The sequence below is a fragment of the Nothobranchius furzeri genome, chromosome 7, assembly GCF_043380555.1.
Source record: "Nothobranchius furzeri strain GRZ-AD chromosome 7, NfurGRZ-RIMD1, whole genome shotgun sequence".
Lineage (NCBI taxonomy): Eukaryota > Metazoa > Chordata > Actinopteri > Cyprinodontiformes > Nothobranchiidae > Nothobranchius > Nothobranchius furzeri.
This window is the reverse complement of record NC_091747.1, coordinates 28,314,228-28,338,170: the sequence shown is the minus strand read 5'-3', so window position 1 is coordinate 28,338,170 and position 23,943 is coordinate 28,314,228. Positions and strand designations below refer to the sequence as shown.

The 23,943-nt window shown below is 42.8% G+C and overlaps 1 protein-coding gene across 4 annotated transcripts in view; it reads right to left on the bottom strand.

The window, feature by feature from the left end:
* wdr45b (WD repeat domain 45B) overlaps positions 1–23,943 on the bottom strand; it is a 107,384-nt gene that overhangs the window by 25,637 nt on the left and 57,804 nt on the right. For all 4 annotated transcript variants that reach the window (XM_070553006.1, XM_070553007.1, XM_070553008.1 and 1 more), the window contains one exon: positions 18,596–18,697. In XM_070553006.1, coding sequence (XP_070409107.1) covers positions 18,596–18,697 — 102 coding nt within the window. The remainder of the gene's footprint in view (positions 1–18,595; positions 18,698–23,943) is intronic.

The following is a 23,943-nucleotide window of genomic DNA, read 5'->3' as shown; positions in this document are numbered from 1 at the left end:
AACTCACGCTCCTCTGGTAAAGGGACTGAATGGTCCTTAACAGAAAGCCACCCACCTCATACTCCTGGAGCGTCCCCCACAGAGTGCCCCTGGGGACACAGTCATAAACCTTCTCCAAATCCACAAAACACATGTGGATTGGTTGGGCAAACTCCCATGCCCCTCCATCACCCTTGCAAGGGTATAGAGCTGGTCCACAGTTCCACGGCCAGGACGAAAACCACATTGCTCCTCCTCAATCTGAGATTCGACTATCGATCGGACCCTCCTCTCCAGTACTTCTCCAGGGAGGCTGAGGAGTGTGATCCCCCTATAGTTGGAACACACCCTCTGGTCACCCTTCTAAAAGATGGGGGCCACCACCCCAGTCTGCCACTCCACAGGAACATCCCCCGATGACCACGCAATGTTGCAGAGACATGTCAACCATGACAGTCCTACAACATCCATAGCCTTGAGATACCCAGGATGAATCTCATCCACCCCTGGGGCTCTGCCGCTGTGTAGTTGTTTGACTACCTCAGCAACTTCTGCCCCCAAGATTGGACAGTCCATCCCCATGTCTCCTTGCTCTGGTTCCTCCTCGGAATGCGCGTAGGTGGGATTGAGGAGCTCCTCAAAGTATTCCTTCCACCGTCCGACCATAGCCCCAGTTGATGTCAGCAGCTCCCCATCCCCACTGTAAACAGTGTGAGCGAGTTGCTGTCTTCCTCTCCTGAGGCGTCGGACAGTTTGCCAGAACCTCTTTGGAGCCGATCGATAGTCTTTCTCCATGGCCTGACCAAACTCCTCCCACGCCCGAGATTTTGCCTTGGCAACTGCCACTGCTGCACCCCGCCTGGATATCCGGTACCTATCTGCTGCCTCCGGAGACCCACAGACCAGCTACGCCTTGTAGGCCTCCTTCTTCAGCCTGACGGCTCCCCGAACCTCTGGTGTCCACCAGCGGTTACGGGGGTTACCACCACAACTGGCACCGGCCACCTTGCGACCACAGCTAGCAACAGTCGCCTCAACAATCGCAGAGTGGAAGAAGGCCCGCTCGGAGTCAATGTCCCCCACTGCTCTCGGGACACGGTCAAAGCTCTGCCGGAGGTGGGAGTTGAAGACCGTCTTGACAGGGTCTTCTGCCAGGCGTTCCCAGCAGACCCTCACTATGCGTTTGGGTCTGCCAGGTCTACGCAGCATCTTCCCCTGCCATCTGATCCAACTCACCACCAGGTGGTGATCAGTTGACAGCTCCGCTCCTCTCTTCACTCGGGTATCCAAAACATACGGCCGTAGGTCAGATGATAAGACTACAAAGTCTATCATCGACTTGCGACCTAGGCTGCCCTGGTACTAAGTGTACCGATGGGCATCCTTATGTTCGAACATGGTGTTCGTTATGGCCAAACTGCGGCTTGCACAGAAGTCCAATAATGAAACACCACTTTAGTTCAGATCAGGCGGGCCGTCCCTCCCAATCACACCCCTCCAGGTCATGCTGTCATTGCCCAGGTGAGCATTGAAGTCCCCCAACAGGACAATGGAGTCCCCTGATGGAGCACTATCTAGCACTCGTCCCAGGGATTTCAAAAAGGGTGGGTACTCTGAACTGGTATTTAGCCCATAAGCGCAAACTACAGTCAGGACCCGTTCCCCGACCCGAAGGCACAGGGAAGCTACCCTCTCGTCCACTGGGGTAAACCCCAACACACAGGCAGAGAGTCTTGGGGCTAGCAAAAAGCCAGTTTTGAAAAGTTTTGAATTGGCACCGTCTTCCTGACATCACTCACTCCTCCACAAAGACATATTTTGAAAGATTGTTACTGTTTATACAATAAATTAGGCCTACTTTTCAAACCTTAGCTCTTTCATATTCTATGTATTATACTTACTGTACACACCACATTACACTTTACTGCTTATTCCACATAGTTGGATGTTTAACTGCATTTTGTTGTTCCAGTATTGGTCATTTTAGGTTAGTCCAGTCATCCAGAAACAAGATTCAGGATAGATGACTAGGCTAATATCTCCCGCTAACACCACAGACATATTGGACCTGAAAAATATTTTTTTCTACCTCAGAGATAAGTACTTGTAGTTGTTCGCTACCATTTTAGTCTGGACTGTACGTAACATTACTATGATAAATATATAGTTACCACTTAAAATCATTCTAGTTATTAATTTAGCCGTGTTGAATTCAATTTAATTACGTTAACAACTTTGTTCAATGACCATGCCAGTCCAGTTCTCACTGCCACCTGGCTGCGGTCTGTGTAGCTAGCTAAAAACAGTATGAACAGCTGAGGCTCTGTCCTCTGAGCACATACTTAGTATTTTGATAGAATCAAATTCATGACATTTTTATCATTCACATATTTTTGTTTCTGCTGTTGGACAATAGAACAAGTATGAATTACTGAGTGGAGCGCGGGTCCGGTAGACTACCTGCTTTCCGTTGCTATCCCGAAGCTCTCCTCAAGTTCACTCGTCTCATCGAATGAGTGAAAAAAACAAAAGCTCTCCGCTGCTCCTTTGTCACTCAACAGAGAGAAGGAGAAAAACCTCTCGCTCTATAAACTGCGATAACGCAATACTCGCGAACCGAGTCGCTACTTTTGGCCCTTCTTTAGAGAAATAAATCTAGGGGTGAAAAATCTGTAAATCTAGCCAAAAAGACAGTTGGAAAAACAGAAGTGGAACTGGAACTGAAGGGGATTATGCAATCTGATTGGTTGGAAGCGTCATGTGGGGCGCTGTGCCAGCTAGATGCAGAAATTAAAGGAGAAGCGCTACAGCCCAATATTGCCCAAAATGTTTAATCCATTTGTTTATCCACAAGGATGGAAAATTATTTTCCAGGACAACTCAAAAATTTCCAGGACATTTTGCAATTCCCCCCATTTTCCATGTGTTTTCCATGACTGGAAAATTGGACTATAATTTTCCAGGTTTTCCAGGTTTTCCAGGACGCGTGGGAACCCTGATAAAGTTGATTGATTGATCTACTGAACGCTCTCCAGGAGGTAGGTGTATCTGTGTCAAAGTCAACAATCAAGAGAAGGCTCCACCTGGTGAATACAGAGGGTTCACCACAAGATGTAAACCATTGGTGAGCCCCAAAAACAGGAAGGCCAGATTTGAGTTTGCCAAACAACATCTAAAAAAGCCTTCATAGTTCTGGAACAACATACTATGGACAGATGAGACCAAGATAAACTTGTACCAGAGTGATGGGAAGAGAAGACGGAAAGGAACTGTCATGATTCTAAGCATACCACCTCCTCAGTGAAGCATGGTGCTTGAAGTGTCATGGTGTGGGCATGTATGGCTGCCAGTGGAACTGGTTCTCTTGTATTTATCGATGATGTGACTGCTGACAAAAGCAGCATGATGAATTCTTAAGTGTTTCGGGCAACATCATCTGCTCATATTCAGCCAAATGCCTCAGAACTCATTGGACGGTGCTTCACAGTGCAGATGGACAATGACCCAAAGCATACTGCAAAAGCGTATTTGATGGGAAAGAAGTGGAGAGTTTTGCAATGGCCAAGTCAATCACCTGACCTGAATCCGATTGAGCATGCATTTCACTTGCTGAAGACTAAACTGAATGGAAAATGCCTCAGGAATAAGCAGGAACTGAAGACTGTTGCAGTAGAGGCCTGGCAGAGCATCAACAGGGATGAAACCCAACATCTGGTGATGTCTACGTGTTCCAGACTTCAGGCTGTAATTGACTGCAAAGGATTTGCAACCAAGTAGGGCTGCAACAACGAATCGATAAATTCGATGAAAATCGATTACTAAAAGCGTTGGCAACGAATTGCGTCATCGATTCGTTGTGTTGCGCAACTCTTCCAAAAGCCCCCTCCCCTCCCGCCCGCCGTTGCGCGCAGCCCCTTCCCCTCCCGCCCGCCATTGCGCGCAGACCGGTGGAGAGCCGGCAGGTGTTTGTAAGAGGAACATGGCAGAAGCAGCGAGACTCCAAAAAAGTAAAAACTTCTAAAGTTTGGGAGCATTTTCAGTTAAATCAGGCGAAGACATTCAACGTTTGTAGGTCAGACTTAGCATGGCACGGGGATACTACGGTGATGATGCAGCGTCTTAAACGCAAGCATGTCAGAATCATCAGCGAGGAGGGAGAGAGCTCTGTGTCCGGGTAAGTTAAAAACTTTTCAAAAGTGATTCACCCAAGCCCCGGATTATTACACAGGCTAGACATGCCCTAAGCTCGTAAAAAAAAGTCCATAAAATTGTAAGCGCGACGCTATTAGATGGGGGGGGGGGGGGGGGGGGGGGGGTGGACTCGCGCCGCTGCGAACCGGTTCCGCCGTCACATTCCCGCAGAAACTGGTTGATCACACCGGGGCCAGACTACTAACATGTGGTTTTACAACTGCAATGTCCTCAGAAGCGAAACGCTTTTAAAAGGGAGGGAGGAGTCCTAACTTGCTGCAGAAGTGTTGTGTGAGAGTGCAGTTATATACTGGTTAATATATTTTTGGGTTCAGTTGCTTTCATGTGGCCTAATGTGAGTCTATTTGGGATCATTGGAATGATCAGCAGGATTTCTTGATGTGACTTTATGGCAGTTGCCCAGGGCATCATCACAAGGAGGGTGGCATTCATTTACTTTTGTTTTATTTGGTATTTTTCAGTCATTTTTGGAAATAGTGATTAATTTTGATTAATTCACAGCCTATGTTTAATTACATTTAAAAATTAGTTGTTTGACATCCCCAGTTATAATAAATGTCTACGGATGAGATCAAACAAAACAGATGAGAATTGCCCTTAAAGAGCAAGTCACCCCCAAATAAACTTTTTTTTTGCTGATAAACTAAATAAACGAGTGTCTAATCGTGCTGCAGACACGTGTCGTCAATAATTTGGCACTTCAGTGCATCTTAGTTCAAATTTAAATATTCTGCCTAAAACTGGCAGTGTTGTGCCGTTGTCAGGTAAAAACTCTGCACTGTATTTTAATTTAAATCTGCCCCCGCTATTGGCCAAGAAGTATGATATGATGTAAACTGGTACATTATGATGTCACAATGCTGTCGTGAGCCTGAGTGTGTGTGTATTTGTTAGCGGCTCCGCCCTCTCGGTCTGCCAGGCAACAGCATGTGTTGCATTTTTCAAACATAAAGCAGGAGTGGAGTTAGACTCTGGTAGGGGTTGACTTGCTCTTTAAGCTGTTTAACTTGGACCAAGCATTTTAGGTCACAGATAGGTATAGCTTAGGGTCTCTGTCTATACACCTTATAAGACAATTTAGGTGATGGCATGTTGTTTTTCTGCTACTGAACTGTTTTCTAATAATGTTGTGTTTAATAAAGTGAAGGAAGGAGAAAAATAACGTTTCCCTAGCAGTTTTTAAAAATGTCCCTATGTAATCCGATTAATCGATTAATCGTGTCGAGACCCCATCCAATTAATCGATTATACAAATAATCGTTTGTTGCAGCCCTACAACCAAGTATTGAAATGTATGAGTTTGATTTATGGTTCTTATTTTGTCCCATTACTTTTGGTCCCTTAACAAGTGGGAGGCACATATGCAAACTGTTGTAATTCCTACAACGTTCACCTGATTTGGATGTATATACCCTCAAATAAAAGTTGACAGTCTGCAGTTAAAGCACATCTTGTTCGTTTTATTTGACATCCATTGTGGTGGTGTATAGAGCCAAAAATGTTAGCATTGTATCGATGTCCTAATATTTATGGACCTGACTGTAAGAGTAATAAAAATATTGTGTCACCCACATCAGTATAATTATAAATATCATTAAGCACTCTCACTCGAGCATGACGTAAGCCTCAAGTGGAAATACCAAGCTGTTAGTTTGGACCTTCACCGTTCAGAAACACAACAACACTATAACTAAAACATTAACAGCATTACACACATAATATTAACACCTTTTGCAGCTTATAAAAATATTTTTCACCAGAAAACCAGCATGTTAATGGTTTCCGGCTTCAACCTGCGACTGCTGCAAACCCGCTTTGATGAGCTTGTGACACCAACATACAAGTACTTTGGTCCTAGTCGTGACATCTGGGGAAGGCTAGCAGCTTATTTTTCATCAGAAAAGTGCATTGCTGTCTTTTAATAACAGGCTCCAGACAGATAGGTGCTATTTCAGCTAGGGCTGAAACGATTCCTCGAATACCTCGAATAATTCGAGTACAAAAAATCCTCGAGTCAAATTCTCTGCCTCGAGGATTCGTTTAATTCATATTTAATTAATTCAGGGCTTTGCAATCGCCCGGGGTCATGTTTCACCCGGACCGAAATAAGTGACGCACATGCCCACTGGGCTGAATGCACACGCGAGTAGCGAACGTAACTTAACTTTCTCTTAAGCCATGGCGGACAACTTGAACCCCGGTGGAGTGCGAAAAAGACAGAAAATGTCAAAGTTGTGGAACCATTTTTCACGTCGTAAGGTGAAAAACGTAGTCCAGTATAAATACTGTAAAATGGATTTAGCCTACCACAACACCACATCCCCCGTGCTGCAGCACCTGTAAATGTCACTTCTGCAAGCGGACTCAGAGCCTCTACAAGATAATGCATTTTAGCCTGTATTTCTATATATTCTGCAGATGCTGTGCGACTTTTTCGTTTGTAGCACTCAGTTTTAGCTCACATCTGGTAGCAACACGTCGAACTTAAAATGTGCTAAAAATAGTTTTACACAACACGTCGGACTTTTTATTGTGTTATTGATGCCCGTGTCCCTCGGGGTTTCTGCAGGAGGACACGGGTATTTATGAGTGGCGGAGGAAAACGAAAGAAAGTAAATAAATGTTTTGTGATCAGTGTAATTTGACAAAACCACGGCAAACATGCTTTCTCGACAATCCTTGTTATTGTGTGAGAAAAAAGTGTAGAAATTAAAACAGACGTGTGTTAATAGGGAAACAGCCGGCGAGCTGTTTGCGCATGCGCCGTGAGCGGTTCTTGTTCTGTTTGGGCCGCAGCCGCTCGCAGCGCTACTTCAACAGTTATCCTCTGGCTTGCAGGTTAGCAGATTCTCGCACGAGGGGAAAATCGGCTCAGGTTGTTTACTTATTTTTTGCACAGGCATTTGTTTACTGTGAAGTAAAGTTGAAGTGCTGAAGTTTTGAAAACTAATTTTGAATAAAACTTGAAGAATAACTGGCAATTGCTTGCTCATTTTAAGAGGTCTTTCATAATTATAACATGCTATTTGATATAATGGTTTACAAACACAAAAGGGTAATTTATTAGAGTACTCGATTATTCGAAAAAAAGATTCGATAGAGTACTCGATTACAAAAATATTCGATAGCTGCAGCCCTAATTTCAGCTACGGTTTGCCACTCTTCAGTTACAAAGGCGCGTGCATCTTTCGCTGTCATCTTTTGTTTGCAAAAATGACCTCATCAGTGTTTACCGGCTCTCTTTTTGTTTGCTTCAAACCAGCAGAATACTCCCAAACTGCAGAAGCTGTGTAAACTAGACCAAATCTTTGCCTTGCAAAGTATGGTCTAGGCAAGCTTTATTGGAACCCTCGTGACCCGATCCACTGCTATGGCTTTCCAATCACAGTGCTCTATGATGTGGACCAATCACAGTGATCTATCAGCGGGAGTAGCCAAAGACATCATAGCTGCAACCGCGAACACAAACAACATGGTGGCAGCTCAGGAACCATGTTTGTTTAAAATGGCTTTGTCATCAATATTGGAAGATTTAGACTTGGGGTTTTCTTTAAGACACAAACAGATAGAGGCACTAAAGTCCTTTATTTTGAAAAAGGATGTATTTGCTGCTTTGCCGAAGGGATATGGTAAAAGTTTAATTTACCGGCTGGCTCTGGTTGTTGCTAAACAACTCAGTGAAAACCTGCTTGAAGTTATACTCTCACTGTTGGTAACCCTTATGGAGGACCAAGTGAAAGAGGAGAGTAAAAGTCAGAGACTCTCTTGGTCAGCTTGCTTCTCACACCAAACCTTCTGTCAGGAATCTTGGCATGACCTTTGACCCAGCTCTCACCCTGGATTCTCATGTCAGTTCTCTTGTTCGCTCTTCCTTCTTCCATCTCAGGAACAATGCTAAGCCCGCTCTGAACTTGAAACTGATCTCCACACCTTCATCTCCTCACGCTTAGACTACTGTAACTCTCTTTTCACGTGTCTGAGCAGAACCTCTCTGAACCGTCTACAGGTGGTTCAGAACGCCTGTGCTCGGCTTCTGACCAAGTCCTCCAAACACACCCACATCACCCCGCTTCTCCTCCAGCTTCACTGGCTGCCAGTCAACTTCAGGGTTCATTTCAAGATCCTGGTTCTGGTCTATAGGGCCTTACATGGACAAGCACCATCTTACATTGGTGATCTTCTCAGTCCCTACACCCCCAGCAGGTCCCTGAGGTCCAGTGATCAAAGCCTACTGGTTGTGCAGCACCAGGCTAAAGGTCAAAGGTGACAGATCATTTGCTGCTGTGGCCCCCAGACTCTGGACCTCTCTCCCCCTGAGCCTGAGATCAGTGGACTCAGTGGTCTCCTTTAAAAAGCAGCTGAAGACTCACTTGTTCAAGCTGGCTTTTGTATGACCTTCTTCACCACTCTCTCCACCTATTCCACCTTCCTCAGGATCCACTGATTTCCCTCTTTCCTATTCACTCTCTCTCTTTCTTAACATTTTTTTAATCACAATTGTCTAGTTTTGCTCATTTTAAATATATTTTTAAACATTTTCTAAATGCTTTTTTATGTTTTTACATTTTTTGTTTTTGTGAAGCGCCTCGTGATTTTTATCTTGAGAGGCGCTATAGAAATGATATTTTCTTCTTCTTCTTCAGACAGAAGCCGCGATCAGACAGAGATGCGCCGAGCTGCGGGGAGGGGAGAACCGGGTGGAAAACATCGGTCTCCCGAGAGCTCCACCAACATGTTATATTTCAACCCATTTTCTAAAGTGCAGCATTATGTTAAACGCACTGGGTTTACCCTATTACATTTAAATTTCATGGTTAAACAGTACATGTTAAAATCTAAGCTCAGCTCGGCAGTGACCTAAAATACATAAATAAAATTTTACTTACCGAAGAAAATGAAGTGGAGACTATTTGGATGCTCTATTAGTGCAATTAATGCCACAGCAAGTCATTTTGTCCAACATGTGCACAAATAATATCCCAAAAAAGAATACACAAACGCTACAACTAATGGTCTAAGTTGAGAGACTGAAACTGACGGAGCAGTTTTCCGGCGAGGCCGAGGCTGTACTGAGGCATTTCCCCAGAGCTAGCTCTGTGGTCACGTGGGTTGGATGCTCATTAATTATACAGAATTTTAGGCTTTTAATACACTTAAACAGAAGAGTGAGAAAAAATTCACCCCCTCAGAGTTGTCATGAGTGTAAACTAGATAATTTAAAAACATGTTTTGGTACCAGGCTGTAAACATGTTTATTTCTGCTGTGAAATTGATATTTTTAACATGGGAGTCAATGAGGATTTGCTCGCTTCTGACACCAGCCCCTAGTGGATGAGGGTGGAACTGCAATTTATTTCAGTTCCGCGTTTGCCTCAATTTTTGACCCGCATTGTGGGGGCTTGTATCGCGTCATACCCGTGTCACAACCCGTGCACGCGCATTGGGTCCACAGCGCGCGTGTGAACGGGACTCGCGAGCGAAAATATACATGGCGAGAGGTCATTTGTGCACAGAGAGGGAGCAAACTGTGTCTGTGAGCGCACAAGGATGTGCACAAGTGACAAACCTGCGTGCGCGCGTTGTCAACGAGCACACGGCAGAGGAAAACGTGCGCGCGCGGCAGCCTCTGTGCGCGCTCGGCAGCCTCTCTGCGCGCTCGGTTTCTGACTCCTGCTCGCTCGGCTGTAAGGGCTTTTGGCACTCTGGAGGCGTGGCCTGTGGCAGATTTTGTCTGTCCTCTGATTGGTTAGTTCACCCCGCACTTTACCCTCTATTTATATAAAAAAGTCTGATGTTCAGTAGTTGCTGGCATAGCTCAGCTGGGAGAGCGGGTGACTCTCTCCCCGGAGGATCCAGGTTCGAGTCCGGGCAAGGAAAATGTAGTAGACGTCATGTTAATTTTTCTTAATTTCAGGTATTTTACAGTTGTGACCGTTCAACTGTCATTAAACGTCCGAATGTTTGCTGGGCAGTGTTTTAAAAAGTGCACATAAGCTAGATGGTTTTAACCATATAAAATTACATTTTTTGTGATACTGGAAAAATACATACTGAAATAAAACTACTGATTGAAAACTTTATGACTGTGGTTGTACAATATATGACTCACTAATACACTGCAAACTCCCTTAGAGTGGGGCTTCCAGAGAGAGAGAGAGAGAGAGAGAGAGAGAGAAAAGTTCTTGCCTCATTAATGAATTGTTTATTTTTTTCAGTATTTAATTGACAAATTATCCTTTCAAATAATTAATTGATGAGTTACATAATTGTCCATTTCATAAAGAAACTGCATATCAAGCTTTCATTCAGATGACCTTCAACAGTGCTGCACCCTGCTGAGGGACATCCGAGTAAAACCTTGAGATGGCCATTTTCTGTTCACTAACTTGCTTTAGTAAATCCTTACTTTTGTTAAATAAATCAGTTGTTGAACCCCCACTCCTCTGTTTGGTCTCCTTTCTTATTACAGCCCACCACTTCCAGTCTGGGTTGTAACAATCTGCAGACAGATTTCTGAGTATCTCCTCCTTTACACAGATCCTCACTGAGCCATGTACTGTGAACAAATAGTTTCTCCATGATATTATCCAGCAAGGTCCCGTTTTTGTCAAAACAAGGGTGAGGTAATGAAAAAATAGAAATATTTCATTAAATTAACATTTAAATTATTTATATGCATCATTAAAATAAAAAAAACATGTTTTGAAATATATAAAGTGCACCAAACTTGACTCAGTCCATTCAACAATTCTAAATGGACAATTATGTAACTCATCAATTAATTATTTGAAAGGATAATTTGTCAATTAAATACTGAAAAAAATAAACAATTCATTAATGAGGCAAGAACTTCTCTCTCTCTCTCTTTCTCTCTCTCTCTCTCTCTCTCTCTCTCTGGAAGCCCCACTCTAAGGGAGTTTGCAGTGTATTAGTGAGTCATATATTGTACAACCACAGTCATAAAGTTTTCAACCAGTAGTTTTATTTCAGTATGTATTTTTCCAGTATCACAAAAAATGTAATTTTATATGGTTAAAACCATCTAGCTTATGTGCACTTTTTAAAACACTGCCCAGCAAACATTCGGACGTTTAATGACAGTTGAACGGTCACAACTGTAAAATACCTGAAATTAAGAAAAATTAACATGACATCTACTACATTTTCCTTGCCCGGACTCGAACCTGGATCCTCCGGGGCGAGAGTCACCCGCTCTCCCAGCTGAGCTATGCCAGCAACTACTGAATATCAGACTTTTTTATATAGATAGAGGGTAAAGTGCGGGGTGAACTAACCAATCAGAGGACATACAAGATCTGCCACAGGCCACGCCTCCAGAGTGCCAAAAGCCCTTACAGCCGAGCGAGCAGGAGTCAGAAACCGAGCGCGCAGAGAGGCTGCCGAGCGCGCACAGAGGCTGCCGCGCGCGCACGTTTTCCTCTGCCGTGTGCTCGTTGACAACGCGCGCACGCAGGTTTGTCACTTGTGCACATCCTTGTGCGCTCACAGACACAGTTTGCTCCCTCTCAGTGCACAAATGACCTCTCGCCATGTATATTTCCGCTCGCGAGTCCCGTTCACACGCGCGCTGCCATGTATATTTGCGCTCGCGAGTCCCGTTCACACGCGCGCTGTGGACCAAATGCGCGTGCACGGGTTGTGGCACGCTTTAAACGCCATAGACTTGGTCCATACCTGGTTTCTTAACAAGGGGCTTAACCCTTTAAGCGCCAAAGTTGCAATATTACAAGAAAAGTCATTACTAACTTTAAGGAGCTACAGCTACAAATATGACCCCTCATGAAGTTACTACTTTACACCAGAAGATAGTGGAGATGTGTAACTTCAGGCTGAGAAACACTTATGGGTGCATTTACATGGAAAACCTCTGAGATTTTAGAATTTAAAAACTGTCTCCCACCGAGAGGTTCCCAGTCAGTTAGAGGACAAGAGGGAGAGACGAGTGCTGCATGAAGAGGGTAAATAGAGGGATGAAACTTACAATTGCCAGCAGGTCTGGTCTTTGTTGATTGATCTATTTGCCTGGTGACATCATAATATGCAAATTAGATGAGTGAATTTGCTCCCAACACAAACTTTTGGTCCTACTGAAGATTTTTCTTATTTACAGTTTACCTTTATATCTAACCATTTCCAAGCCAAGGACATCACTAGGATTGAGAGATGGGGGGAGGGGCTTAGTCACAGGAGCTGCTGTTGAATATGTTTTGTCACACTCTGCAAATCCAAAAGAGTTCAAATGAAGGCATCTGGACATCATTTGAACCCTTTTGGATTGCCATGACCTGGATGACTGAGAAATTTCACCAGCACACTCTGCAAAGACTTTGTCAATTCTTTCATTATTTGAAGAACATTCAACAGAACTTGTTATTTTATCACTTTCTTTTTCTTTCTTGCCTTCTTGCATGTTCTCTTCTTTTTATCAAAAAATAACCCCAAATCAATTTATTAGCAGGGTCTGTGTTGAAGAAAGATGTTATATAGATCCATTAAAATTAGACATTTACAAATAACGCTATTCATTTCAGTCTACTGCACTTAATGTGGTCATTTATTTAATTAGTATAATTACAACTAGCTTGGTTCAAATCCTACTGCAATTTGACAATTAAGAACAAATTAATATTTGTCTTTATTCTGCCAAATGAGTGCACAGCTGAGACAGTTTTAATATATAAATAACATTGTTATGATATGGAACAAATGAAGTGTCCTTGAATTAACAATTAAAAGACAAAATAAATAAATCTAACCAGCAAGTAGTCATTTTTAACTATTTAGCTGGAATGGGCAAAGTGTCTCTTTAATGAAAGTCAACAAATGGTCACCCTAATCATGATGTCACATGCGTGGGAGAGTTGCGGTTGAGGATCCAAGTTGCGGGAGAAACAAGGCAGGCAGGCAAGAACGATCACAAAAAAGGGGTTTTAATGAAGAGCACACGGGACACTGAAACAATGGACAGACCAGGAACACAGAACTGGGTGGGTTTAAATACACGAGGAGCTGGGATCTACAGTGATTGGGAGACGAGAGGCAGGTGGGAGCAATCAGGAGAGACACAGGACTGAACAGAGTGGGGAGACAGGACAGGTTGTGACACGACGATGGACACGACACATAAATTACAACTAAGTATCACTCTTGCAGCCAGTGGATGGTGACCGGTTGCTTAGCAGCAGAAAGATTGGCTGTTTATTCTGGAAAGCATTATTTCCTGGACATGCTGTGATTGGATGAAAGAGAGCAGTCTGTGATAGGCTGGGGGAGAGGCTACTTTGATTTGTAAGTCGAGTTGAGCTAGAGCAGGGAGAGATGTGCACACATGGAGACAGAGATGAGCGAGTAGATTGTTTTGGTCTAAGGGAAATTATTGTAAATATGACTACAACAACTAATGATATGATTATAATGGGTTATATATATATATATATATATATATATATATATATATATATAATGTATAGATACACACACACACACACACATACAACCTCTCTCTGTAGACAGACAAGACTTAGGCCAGTATATATGGATGCTTTCCTCATATTATTTATATTTACACCAATAATAAAACTATAGATTGAAAGGCCATGAACCAAATACAATAAGCTAGAGGTGAAGGTTTATGCATTTAACAAGAAACTTCATAAATGATCATCAGGGCTGCTGTAAAATCTGATATCCAGTCTAGTCAGAATTATCATCTCTTCGGTCTCATGATAAGCAGCAGCTCGAAGTTTATGACCACAAAGTTGTTTTTTCCCAACATCATTCCCACTGTCAAGAGAAGCACACTCCTTTTTTGACATCTTATTTCTTGTGTTTGCTCACTAATTCTGTTTATCTCTCCTCCTCCATGGATCTACCTGTCTGTCGGAGCATTTAACTACTGGTTGGTCAGCTGCTACTACAGCTGTCATTCATTGCGGGAATGCATACGATGTGGTTAAATCAGATTTTTCCCACCAATACAGATTTCCTGAAAATCATGTGAACGGACCAGATTTCTGATCAGAGCATCCCTAAAGTTACAAATTTTTTATGGTAATTTGTTATCCGTCCCGAAAGAAAAAGGAAATGGTTGAATGATGACATCACACAAGCCCCGCCCCCTTAGGACAAAAAAGGTCAAATTTTACCGTAATAGGACCCAAATCCCCTCATTTCACCTAATCACCACAAATTCATAACTGGTAACCTAAGACAACTGAGGGTTGATTGGCGTCACATTAAGGGAGTTTTCGAAAGAAGGCGGGGCTGTGGTGGCACGGCAAAGTCAGGCGTAATGCTGTGGCCTAGGGCTGCACAATATATCGAAAAATTATCGTCATCGGGATAACAAGACGTGCGATAGGCCCATCGCAAAGCACGTAAAAATGGCGATAAATGTTTGGTTCAAACATTTCCATCCGTGTCATACATCAACTTTTTGTAAACCAGCTCTGTTTTTTACGCGGAAGTATTATTTGACCAATCAAATGTAGCCCTTCTGATAAGCAGCCAATCAGATGGGTCCGTTCACGTAATACGCCCGCCCCCTACGGATGGGTGGAATGCAACACCCAAACTGAGTTAGCGGTGCCGTTCCCTTGTTCGTCATGCTGGCTCAGAGCAACGAACGCACTTTGTGCTGAGGTTTCTGGAATCAGCACCGCTTTCAAACGTGAACGTGAGTCCGCTCGGTGTCGTTAAGCAGCTGATAATAACCGGGTTGACTCCGACACGTGCCGGTGAACCAACCCACCTCCATGTCGCTAGTGTTCCACCGGGTGGTGATGTTAGCCCCAGGCTCCGGTTAGCTTCCAGCTAAAAGGCTACAGCACTCTCCTCCCAGTCCCACCCTGCTAAAGAGGGCCTGGAAAGGTTCCCCCACACATCAAAGTGATTTTTCCTTCATGAGCGTTTATAACCTTGTTAATCAGGATAGTTGATTTGCTGCTACACATAAACTGTCAGTCAGAAGCTCTGCTAGCCGGTTGTCTTAGAAGAGCTAGTTCAATTTGTTAGCTTGTTACCAGAATCATAGTTGCAGTTTCATCATCTGAGCTGCTTTTAAGATCTAGGTAAACTTGTTCAATTTTGGGGTTAAAAACAAACGTTTTCACATATTTTCCATGTAGTTTTTAGCCAGTTCCTCTTCTGAAAGGTAGACAATTGTTTTTCTCTTTCCCTCAGAAAATCTTAATATTCTCCTAGTTTGGGCCAGCACAGTTCACTTCCCAATTACAGCAACAGCCTTATATCATAACCACATAAGTGGAGAAAATGCTCAGTAGCAATGAATTTGCTGTTGCATTTAAGTGATGTTAACTATTATTTAACATTTAAACTTATTTTCTGATATTTTTTATTTATTCTAAAACCCTGGTAAGGGATGTTTTTCTGTATTTGGAGCATCAGAAAAAGTTTTATGGTGGAGGTGATGTTTTAAAGTCACTGAGAAACTGCATGCATGCAGTTTGTTGTTTTGTTGCTAATACAGTAGCAGGTACAGCTGCATATTTTTGCAATAAAAATTTTATGTTTTAATGGAATTCATGCATTAGTTTTTGTTTGCTTTGAACACAGAGCAGACATCACACACCAGACGACATCAACACTGCATACTTTAGTATTTGTTCATTTATCGCGAGTAACATCGATATCACAATATTAAGCACTGTTATAGAATATTGCAGGTTTTCCTAATATCGTGCAGCCCTACTGTGGCCATACATTTGCCTCACAATTCATCATTTCAGTTAATTGTAAAAATTTAACTGTTTAACTAGTCCTACTCCAACAACAGGTGTTTAGGCATTTCAGCTGTCCAGTTTTTATAGCACACAAAATTTCTACTGGGTGATCCTTGTCCAACCCCCCAAAGACATTAATGTGAAAATCTGGTGGGCGTGGCCCATTTTCTGAAGACCATTAGAACCGTCAGCCCCAAGCCATGCTTTGACTGAGGATTACGAAATTTTGTACACTGATGTAGTGTCTCAGAATCTACAAAAAAAGTCTCTTGGAGCCATGCTCCATGTACACTTTTGAAACTGTGTGATTTCCTGTCTAACCCTATGTCGACTGCAGTAATTGACACATCTCAGAAGTGGCTCACGGGGGGAAAAAAAACCAATCCTTTCTTTAGCGGGGCAGTGTGCTGCTTCTGAAAATACTCCATTCTTCACCTACTTTTTGTGCTTCATTCACTTGTTGGTGCTTTTGGCTTCACAATCTTTCAATACATTCAGCTCATTTGGACAGTTTTGCTTATTTTCAGCTTCAGTTCAGCTTTTCAGCAGCTTCAGCTTACAGTTTCAGCATACAGCATTCAAACAACATTTTTGCAAGAAATGCAATTTATCTAGATGAAATTATATTCATATGTTTTCTAGGGTTTCATAATAATTCCTAATTATTTAATGAACTGAAATAATTTTCTGAACAATTCTGTTAGTCTGTCTTTTGAGCAAAGGGACTGCGTAAACCTCGTGGTAGAAAATGTTTTGCTAAAGGTCACATTGATGGCTCTTTTTTCAAATTATTTCAACAGATTATTGTCACACATATGTATAACATATAAAGGTCAGAGGTCACTAACTCACTGTTAAATAGATACATATCTGAAGCCCACAAGGACAAGAAAAATGTACATTTATAAAGAGCTTCTATCCTCTAGATAAAAATTACAATTTGCTTCATAAGCACATAAAAAATAAAAGATTAAAATAAAATAATGGGAAAAATTATTAGCTTTTAATTTCACTATATTTTAAATAATGTGTTAAACCTTGATTTGAAGAAAATTGTGAATCAAACAGAAATTGCAATTTCTCCTACAAAAACTGCAATTGAATGTTTTCCCAAAATCGTTCAGCCTTACTGCACACTTCTCCATAAACTCCCCAGGATGCAACCAACAGAAGTTCTCCGACGACTCTGCCATAGTTGGCCTCATCACTTGTGATTTAGGGACACATAAATTTGTGAACAAGTATCAGCTGAACCTTAATGATACTGGCCAGAGGCTAAATTCCTTTGAATGGTTCTCATTGAATAGGACACGGCAACGAGAACTAATACTGAATTATCGGAAGTTCAACCGAACTCCGACCCCGCTAGCTAGATATCACCACCGGAGGTGCAGACATGTTTTAGACCGTTTGACTCAGAAGACCCGCGACCCGATTTGGATATTGAGGAAGATTCTGTTCATCTTCAGAACCAAAATTGGTACAGTTTGTTGACTTTTGTTAAATATTTCATTTCTGTGCTCCACCGGGAGCTCTAAGCTGGTCTTAGCTCCATCATGTGTCCCAATATAATTCAGTAATCTACAGATAAATAAAATAATGTGCTGCCAGTTATACCGCTCCATGTATATATTGATATAACTTCAGAAACATTTTAATGAATAGCTTACCAGAATAAATCTTCCAGATGCTGAAGTAACTCGCTGGCTCGGCTCATTGTTTGCACTAATCCAGGATGACACGAAGTTTCTAACTGTACCAGGAGGATCTGTTGTTGAAATATGGGGATCATCTTTTAGATTATATCTGTGTGTGTCGTAGCTTTCCCGAATGACTACCTTTTTCTTTTCCGGAGCTAACCCAGTAAGCAGTTTTGCTGCAGTCATGCTAACAAGACTCTGGAGTCCAGAAGTATCAGTGTGGTTCCAGATGGATTTATAGATGTAGGTTATTATTTTAGATCAGACCTGTGTTAGTTTAAAATGCGTGTAGGACATGGACATATGGCTCAGACCTTTTGCTGCAGCTGTAAACGCCATTTTCCGTAATAATTAAGAGCACGAAAGTAAACAAAATACAGTTATTCACGAGACTAGCAACAGCGGCTACCTTGTTTTACGTGCTGGAGTGACGTATGCGAAACACAGTTCTTCACTGTCTGGAGGAGAGGATTTGGATTTTCTGTAATGATTTATGACAAAAGTCCTTAAAATGAAAAACTGAACCCAGTTCATATTTATATAGATGGTAAAGTGTAGTTATACTGAATTTCTACTATTTTATTGCAGAGTCTGGCCAAAACCTTTAAGAGTCCACACTGAGGTAGTGGACACGTAAAAGTTCTTGGGTGTCGACCTGAACAACAAGCTGGAATGGAACCATAGCAGAGATGCACGTTTACAAGTCCTTATCTGTGGAAGCACAAAACTGAAACTCTTGGCCATTTTAGAATAAAACGACCAAATGTTTCCATGAACATGAATTCATCCATCAAACACTGGATGTGTAAAATAGGTCACACAACAGCTCCTATGTCAGTCATGAGCAAAATACTGCTTCTTGTTCAGCCTTAGAAGACATCAACACTTTGCTTTCAACTGGAGATACTATATATGCAGCCTCTCAATATTTATAAAAAATACCTTTGTTAGTGGGGTACTTGGGTTTCTTTCCACCTCCCACGAGTGCTAGGTAGTTACACCTAAACAGCATCTCCACGTGGCCAATTCCACCTTCCAGGAATTCTGAAAATCAAAGATAGTTTTGTGTTAGCATTCAGCATTAAATCCACATCACTGGCCACACTCAGTCCTCTGGATGAAACTGATTAACATGAATCAGAAGGATTTTACAGAAGTAACATGAACAAGTTTGTGTTTGGAAATTTATGTCCACACTTCTTATGGCCCTTACACACTAGCATCAGCTCCATTCCACCTGGACTGGGTTGAGAGTTGTCTCATTTAGGTAGGAGCTTTGCATTTTCCAGCGGGCAACCGGACGTCTTTTCAGCCCTCTTCCCGAGGTGGTCTGCCTGGAGCCAAACAGAGCAGACATGCCCACTGCTGACTTATTGGCTGGCTCAAAAGCACTCCTAACCACTAAGGGGAGTCTTTGATTGGCAGACAGAATCAGCCAACAGGATTTCCCGCATGCGTGTTTCATTATTCTTCTGAATGCTGTGAAGTTAACAAGCTTCTGACTGAAGCCATTTTTCTCCGTCCCTCACTGCTGTGAAGAGGCACACACAGTGCTGCCAGACACAAGAAAGCAGAATGCAAAATCAGAGTCAAGAGTCTCCAAAAGCAAGACTGGTCAGGCTGCTTTCGTTTAATCAATTTCCCTCTGGGATTAATAAAGTATTTTTGAATTGAACTGAGTTGAATTAATAATGGAGACACTGTGGTCCTCTCTGCGCTCTTTTGCCCCGCCCACATGCTTTAAGATGCCCTCGTGACATCACAGACCACACATGCTCAATTACGTTTGCATAAGAAGCCTAAAGCTTGGTTTATGCTTGACGCATTCACTTTCCGCGCGGTGATGCGGCTCGCGGCTGGAACGCGCTTCACAACTCGCAGCGTTTATGGTTTGTGCGGCTCGTCTCTGCGGTGAGCCAATATTCTCCCAAACTGTAGGGGGCAGCATGGAGCTCTACAGCATGCATCCAACACTACACCATAGTAGAAGTAGAAATCACTGTTTACAACATGGTATTTCAGAATTTTTAACAGCGTTCTCGTCTTTTCCGACAGTGCGAGCTATTTCCCTCCAAGAATTATTAACAACATGTTGATCACGGTGATCTCTGAGAGCTGAATCATGTCTGTATTTACGAACCTCTGCCGTGCCGGTCCGCCATGTTTTTCCGCGTCCGACCGTCCGCGTGGTTACAAATTTTCCGAGGTGCGCGTTGCGGAAATCTTGGGCCGTGCGGAGACGCGGTGGAGGGGCGTGGTTGTTAAAATGACGCAAAATGACGCAACTTTTCCGCGCGGAGCCGTGCGGACCTCGCGGACGCGTCAAGCATAAACCAACCTTTAGTCTCCTCCCTTTCCGGTCAGCTCCCGGGTTCCTGGAATAACGAAAAAATAAATACAAGTCAATGGGGCTGAAAGAGCTATTTTCTAATCCGCTTTGCCTAACGTCCTGGATCACACATACACTAACGGTCAAAGGTTTTAGAACGCCCCAATTTTTCCAGTTTTTTATTGGAAATGATGACGTTTAATGTCACATTGCACTCTGAAATGAAAGCATAGTACAAATAAGCAATTGGAGTTCAAAAAGAAATCATGGAATCAATTTATAGACCAAAGTGTATTCTAAATCGAGCAAAACAGCCCCAGACCATCACACTTCCTCCTCCATGTTTGACAGTTGATGCCACACACTGTGGAACCATCCTTTCACCTCCTCGGCGGCGTACAAAGATCCTGCAGATTTTAAATTTGGATTCATCAGTCCATAATACCTTTTTCCGGTCTTCACTAGTCCAGTGGTGGTGTTTCATGGCACAGGCAAGCCTCTTTCTCTTGTTCTGACATTTTAGCAGTAGCTTTTTTGCTGCAACTTGTTCCGTCTTCACGAGTTCTGTCTTCTCTTCACAGTTGAAACTAAGACTTGCTTACTACGATCACTATTAAGCTGAGCTTGAAGCTGTTGCAGTGTTTCCCCTAGGAATTTTTCCAGCTGTGGTGGAGGTGGTGTTGGCGGTGGGGGGTTGGGGGGGGGGGGGGGGGGGATGACACGTCTCACCTTTATGTTAATATTGTTTTATTTGATGCACTCCACTTTGAACTGCACCAATCCAGCGACTGCTGCATTGTAATAACTAGTATTAAAGGTGAGTACACCAATATTTGTACAAGAATAATTTCTGTTTTAAACTCTCAGTGACACACTTTGCAGGGGGATTTGGCATTTAATTTTTCTTGGCGTCTGGAAAAACATCTCCTTCTGCCCCCTTTATTTGACTTTCTGACCCCTTTATTTTGGTCCAAGACCATTACTGGGCTGGCCCTATTAAAACATTCTACACCCCTGCTTAGTAGACTTAATGAAGTATTTTTAAGCCAGTATAAAAATGACTGAAACACAAATTTACATATTTGGCATTATTGACCAATATTTTTGATTTAATTTATTTGTTAAGAACATCAAGATGCATTACAGGGAACATTATAATAAGCTGGGCGGACACTGTGCGACTTTTTCACTCGTAACACAGCTTCAGCTCTAACTGTACGACTTCAGCGCAGGGTAGATCTCATGAGTCATGTGCTCACACTGTACGTCTGGTAGCAACACGTCGGACCTAAAAATATGTTAAAAATAGCAGTTTTTACTCAACACGTCAGACTTTTTTGTCTTGTTTTGCCTGTTGTCCTTCGGGAGTGCTGCAGGAGGACACACAGGGATTTATGGAGGCTGGATGAGGAAACGAAATAAAGAAAGTAAATCTGTGTTTTGTGATCAGTTTAATTTGACATGAACACGACAAACACACTTTCTTGACAATCTTTGTGAGTAAAAAAACGTGTAGGAATAAAAACGAACAACGTGTGTTATTAGGGAAATAGCGAGTGAGCGGAGTTGATGCATGATTGCGAATGCGCCGTGAGCGGTTCTGATACTTTTTGGGTCGCAGCCGCTCGCTGCGCCGCTTCAACCCTCATGAGGAATGAGCTAAATATCAAACACTCCAGAAGTCCGTGCGAGCCTCACGATTGCTGATCGGTAGCTGGTCACGTTGTGTTGATCGCCTCTCGTAACCCCCTGTACACTACACGACGCTCAGCGCAAAACTCGCCCTGATCTTGTGGATTCTCGCACGAGTGGAAAATCGGCTCAAAAAAGTGAAAAAGTCACACAGTGTCCGCCCAGCTTTACGGTCTGTGTGTGTGCGTTGATGCCTGGGCCGAGCTGACGGAGCTCCCGGCTGCAGTTTGGTGTGTAGGGAGGGGCGGGCGCTCTATCTGACTGGCCAATCACAGAGCGTGAAGACAGTCAGTTACCCAATGAGGACTTCATTCAGCACGATTACAGATATTTACGAGTTTTACACTCGTTTCATGCTCGTATTCGTCAAAAATGCTTTATCCGTACGCTCATAGCTGTAACCACCCTGCCCTGCCTCCTCCTCCTTGCTACCTGCCGGCTGTGATCACAAGCAACAACACAGTAGTTCCCGCTGCTTCTTCGGGAAATGGCGCAAAAAAAAAAAAAAAACATCAATAAAACTTGAGATGTTGTAGGCGTGGCGGTGGGATTTCAACCGTGGCGGGCCGCCACGGCTACGCCTATGTAAGGAAAACCCTGTGTTGTACTGTGAGCCGCATACAGTTGTGGTCAGAAGTTTACATACACTTGTAAAAAAATATAATATAATGGCTCTACTGAGTGTCCCGTTATTTCTAAAACTCAAGATTTTTCTCTGATAGAGTGATTGGAACAGATACTTCTTTGTCACAAAAAACATTCATGAAGTTTGGTTCTTTAATGTCTTTATTATGGGTTAACAGAGAAAAGTGATCACATTTGCTGGGTCACAAATATACATACAGCAACATGAACTAGCAATTTTGGTGACTCAGAAACGTGTCAGTGAACTGAGCTTCATAGCATGGCCTCTTAACTTCTTGTGAGTGATTATGAGTGACTACAGCGGGTGACTTCTCTTAGGTCAGGTAAATAGGGCTCATTGGATACAAACGCCCACAAACGCTGCAATGGGAAAGTCAAAGGAGCTCAGCATGGATCTGAAAAAGCGAGTTATTGACTTGAACAAGTCAGGAATGTCACTTGGGGCCATTTCAAAGCAGCTTCAGGTCCCAAGAGCAACAGTGCAAACAATTGTTTGTAAGTATAAGGTGCATGGCACTGTTTCATCACTGCCAAGATCAGGAAGAAAACACAAGCTATCACCTGCTGCTGAGAGAAAATTGGTCAGGAGGGTAAAGAGTGAACCAAGAATCTGCAAAAAGCAGATCTGCCAAGAATTAGAAGCTGCTGGAACACAGGTGTCATTGTCCACAGTCAAACGTGTTTTGCATCTCCATGGACTGAGAGGCTGCCGTGCAAGAAGGAAGCCCTTGCTCCAAAAGCGGCACCTTAAGGCTCGACTGAAGTTTGCTGCTGATCACATGGACAAAGATAAGACCTTCTGGAGGAAAGTTCTGTGGTCAGACGAAACGAAAATCGAGCTTTTTGGCCACAATGCCCAGCAATATGTTTGGAGGAGAAAAGGTGAGGCCTTTAACCCCCTAGAACACCATGCCTACAGTAAAGCATGGTGGTGGGAATATTATGCTGTGGGGTTGTTTTGCTGCCAATGGAACTGGTGCTTTACAGAGAGTAAATGGGATAATGAAGAAGGAGGATTACCTTCACATTCTTCAACATAACCTAAAATCATCAGTACGAAGGTTGGGTCTTGGGCGCAGTTGGGTGTTCCAACAGGACAATGACCCCAAACACACATCAAAAGTGGTAAAGGAATGGCTAAATCAGGCTAGAATAAGGGTTTTAGAATGGCCTTCCCAAAGTCCTGACTTAAACCCCATTGAAAACATGTGGACAGTGCTGAAGAAACAAGTCCATGTCAGAAAGCCATCAAATTTAACTGAACTTCACCAATTCTGTCAAGAGGAGTGGTCAAAGATTCAACCAGAAGCTTGCCAGAAGCTTGTGGATGGCTACCAAAAGCGCCTAATTGAAGTGAAAATGGCTAAGGGACATGTAACCAAATATTAGCACTGCTGTATGTATAGTTGTGACCCAGCAAATGTGATCACTTTTCTCTGTTAACCCATAATAAAGACATTAAAGAACCAAACTTCATGAATGTTTTTTGTGACAAATAAGTATCTGTTCCAATCACTCTATCAGAGAAAAATCAGAGTTTTAGAAATAACGGGACACTCAGTAGAGCCATTATATTATATTTTCTACAAGTGTATGTAAACTTCTGACCACAACTGTATATGAC